General features: G+C 39.4%; 1 protein-coding gene across 1 annotated transcript; it reads left to right on the top strand.

Annotated features, from left to right (window-relative positions):
• Positions 1-2,427: 2,427 nt before the first annotated feature.
• Positions 2,428-3,029, top strand: LOC143533587 (22.0 kDa heat shock protein-like). Its single transcript, XM_077028312.1, has one exon. The coding sequence runs from the start codon at positions 2,428-2,430 to the stop codon at positions 3,022-3,024; it is 597 nt and encodes a 198-aa protein (XP_076884427.1). The 3' UTR covers positions 3,025-3,029.
• Positions 3,030-4,169: the final 1,140 nt, after the last annotated feature.

Consider the following 4,169-nt stretch of genomic DNA (forward strand, 5'->3'; position numbering starts at 1 on the left):
GATGATGACTTACCAACGGTCTCTTTAGACACTGCGGAGGAAAACATCACCAATCTTGGTGATAACGTATCTGTGCCTGCGAATCCTTCTTTAAGGATTCACACAAACCATCAGTAGGAACAGATACTCGGGGATGTATTTGACAGTGTTTGTACGAGACGTCAGTTAGCTAAAGTATCTGATGACGTAGTTGATTGTAACTTATCTCCAATTTAGGATTCGATTGTATGTGCTTATGCGGATTTGCACTTATCGGGTATTCTTAGTATTGCATGATACACCTGCTTCCTATCACAGATTGAACCGATAAGTGTCACGATGGCACTCGAGGAACCATCTTGGGTTGAAGCTATGCAGGAGGAGCTGCAACAGTTTGTTCGACTGGGTGTATGGGATTTAATTGACAAACCCGATCGTGTTAAGAAGGCTATACCGACAAAATGGGTTTTTAAGTGCAAAAAGGACGATCGCGGGGTAATCGTGAGAAACAAGGCACGATTGGTCGTGTTGGGTTACAATCAGCAAGAAAGCATTGACTACACCAAATTATATGATCCTATGACACGACTGGAGGCAATACGTATTTTTGCCAATGCAGCCTACAAGAATTTTAAGGTTTATCAGATGAATGTGAAATCGGCGTTCTTAAACGGAGCAATTCATGAGGAAGTGTATGTGAAACATAAACTTATGAAATTTACTAATAGACTATCGGTAACTGTATATGTATGAAAGACTTACGTTGTTTTCCATGTTGGGCTAACGCTCCTTGCAACATCCCGCAGTTATATTCGTAATCATCGAATGTGGAAGACTCACACAGTACCGTCCACGAGAGAGTGAAATCTTCCCTTATTTCGCTCTGATACTGACTTTTCCACCTTTTCTATATATTCTCCCGTATGTACCACATGCATAGGTTTTTGGTTGCATAAGGGAAGACTTTGTCACACACATTCATCAGGGCTAGGTCTCTGTCCGTGATTATGGCGCGCGGCTAAATAGATCCTCGAGCATACCTTTGAGCCGCTCAAGGGCCCATGCGAAGTCTGGTTGGCATTCCCTAGATATAGTCGGGTGCGCGATACAGAATGACTTCGATGTCAACGTCACACCAACAAACTGAACAAACGGCCACCTGTACATGTTGATGTTGTACGTCGTGTCAATCAACAACAAATGGGGGAACGCACGCCACTTTTTAAATGACCTATCATGACAGAAGAAAAAATCCTCCGTGTGGGTGGTGGAAGGGTTCTCTCGTGTGTGATACACGAACCCATTATTGTGTAGGAAGTTTTCAAATACCTGCATCTGGTTTAATAGGACGTTAATATATTTTTTTTAAACATTCGTTTTAAGAAGTCAAATTCAAAATGTGAACCTGCATGGGGTCTTGCCGACTTTATTTTCCTTTTTCAACTTGTCTTTAAAATTTTATATGTCCTTCTCAATACAATACAATACAGCAGCTTTTGAGAAACCGTTTACATGACAGCGAAAAAATTTTAAACCTTTTACATAACAGCGAAAAAAAATTTTCAGCTGCACGCCCTCCGTGTGTAACCTCGCAACCAAATCAACCTCCTCCTCGGACATTCTCCTGAGATACGCGTTCCCTTCCTTAAAGAGGAATGGATCGTGGTTGTGCGTCTCGTTTACTACCTGTAGCTTCCAACAATCACCTCCCCTATCGTACCCCTTTTAGCTTAAATGGATAGCCCTATCCGTGGCGGTGTACCGTATCCTGACAGTTGATTTAATCTTCGCAGGTTGGACAACAACACAGCGTTAGCGTAAGGTACACCGCCACGGATAGGGCTATCCATTTATCCGTGGCTAATTTGGTCAGCGAAAACCTGCGAAGATTAAATCATCTATCAGCGTACGGTACACCGCCACGGATAGGGCTATCCGTGGCTAATTTGGTCAACGGCAACCTGCGAAGATTAAATCATCAGTCAGCGTACGGTACATCACCACGGATAAGACTATCCATAACAGTGTATAGGGTGTGAGGTGCGTATAGTAGGACCCAAGAGAAAAAAAACTGCTGCCAATAATAATACATGCCCCGATCCTTAATTCGTCGATAGAGTTCTTTTCTTTTTTCTATTTTACAAGGATTGTTTAAAATAATGTATTCTCACTTCTCTTTTTTCCATTTTGCAAGGATTGTTTAAAATAATGTATACTCACAATATTTTCCTCTTTATTACGATATTCTAGAGTACTCATCCTCGAATCTTCTACCTGTTTCTTGTTTCTACAAGCTCCCATCTCCCAGAACATTCAAGAAATTCTTCACAAATACGCATAACAAGATCTCCAGCTTACCACCTATATATAACGACTAAATTCTATCAATTAAGCAATCACAATAGAACCAACAAAGCAACATAACAAGCATCATCTGATCGTTACATCATGGGCACGATTCTACCATTTCCAATTTTGTTTCTCTTCATCACCACACAATGTTCCGGATCATTGTTATCATTGCTCGACCCTCAACCCGATCCACTCGGAACCAGTTTATTATCCGATCTCATGAGGTCTGACATATTCACAAACCCGTTTAAGGAACTAGAGCAGATTCCATTCGGGATCGAGCGGGACGATGAAGTGATCGTGTCGCCCGCAAGAGTAGACTGGAAGGAGACAAGTGACAGTCACGTGATCACAATGGACGTACCAGGAATGAAGAAGGAAGAGTTGAAGATAGAGGTTGAGGAGAATAGGGTTTTGAGGGTTAGTGGTGAGAGGAAGAGGGAGAAGGAGGAGAAGAAAAAGGGTGATCATTGGCACCGGTGCGAACGGTCTTACGGTAAGTTTTGGAGGCAGTTTCGGTTGCCGGAGAATGTGGATTTGGATAAGGTGAATGCGAAGCTAGAAGATGGCGTGTTGAGGGTTGTTATTGGGAAGTTGGCCCCGGATAGGGTTAAGGGGTCCAAGGTGGTGAATATTGGTGGTGGAGAACAGGCGCCGGAGGTATCTGCGGCGGAGACCAAGTCGGAACTTTGATTGAGTGTTCGACTTCTGCTGGAAGAATGCCGAATGGTGAGCCTGTTGTTGAGTGAGACGGTTGTAATGAAAGTATAATGAACTCTTAAATTTAAATCAAATTCCCCAATACTATTGTTTAAATCAAAAATACGCATGTTAGCTATACACTTTTAATGCCAACAAGCTATAGTTTACAAGTTATATGCTTTACTTGCCAACTAGGAGGTGAAATTATAATGCAATACTGGTTAGGCCTTGATTCGAACCGCGGTTTGTAACCAGTTAGTGAGCTTCTCCGCTGAAACCAGTTAAAATCGATCCGGTTAAAAACCGGTTTCAAACATACTAAATCCTTTTACTTAAAAACAAAGTTTCTAAACCCAACCGGTTAAAGCTATAATTTCGTTTTGACTAGCTACAACTATATCCCATTTTGTTTCCAAACTAACCCGGTTTTAACTTAAAACCGGCTTAAAGCTATAATTTCGTTTTGACTAGCTACAACTACATCCCATTTTGTTTCCAAACTGATCCGGTTTTAACTCAAAACCGGTTTGGAGCGCCACTAAGAAATTACCCGTTGATCATTGGTTTGTTCAATGTTTCCAGGAACATGTAACCTTGTACCGAAGTTTTTAATTTATATATATTATTAAAAAATATGATCAAATACATTTTATTCTTAACATGAAAATAGTGAGACCAATTTGCTGTTGTTATTAGGTTTATATTTATAGCTATTTGCTGTTAATTTTTGTTTGTATTCTCAAATTTTCGATTATGAGACGTTATAAGTATTTGCTGATTTACATTTTGTTGTTATTATTAGATTTTTTCTTTAGTTGTTATAAGTATTTGCTGGTATTTGTTATTATTATTTTGTTTTAGATTTTGATTCATTTGTTGTAAATTTTAAGTTTTTTCTTTGTTATTATAAATCATTATTTATGTAGATTGGTATTATAGTTAGTATCGTTTCTTACGTTCTTATTTTTTATAAATTAATATTATTCCTTATGTTCTCATGATAAAATTAAAATGTACGTAAACTTTTCCTATATATTTATATTAAATTTTATGGTAAACCAACTAAATGTTGGCCTCAAATCACATACAGGGCTTTGCGAGTGTTAAGGGTCCAGTTTCGGTGGAGGCACACGTTT

The sequence above is a fragment of the Bidens hawaiensis genome, unplaced genomic scaffold (genome assembly GCF_021521415.1).
Source record: "Bidens hawaiensis isolate Kalapana, Puna unplaced genomic scaffold, B.hawaiensis_p1.1 tig00009799_1, whole genome shotgun sequence".
NCBI lineage: Eukaryota > Viridiplantae > Streptophyta > Magnoliopsida > Asterales > Asteraceae > Bidens > Bidens hawaiensis.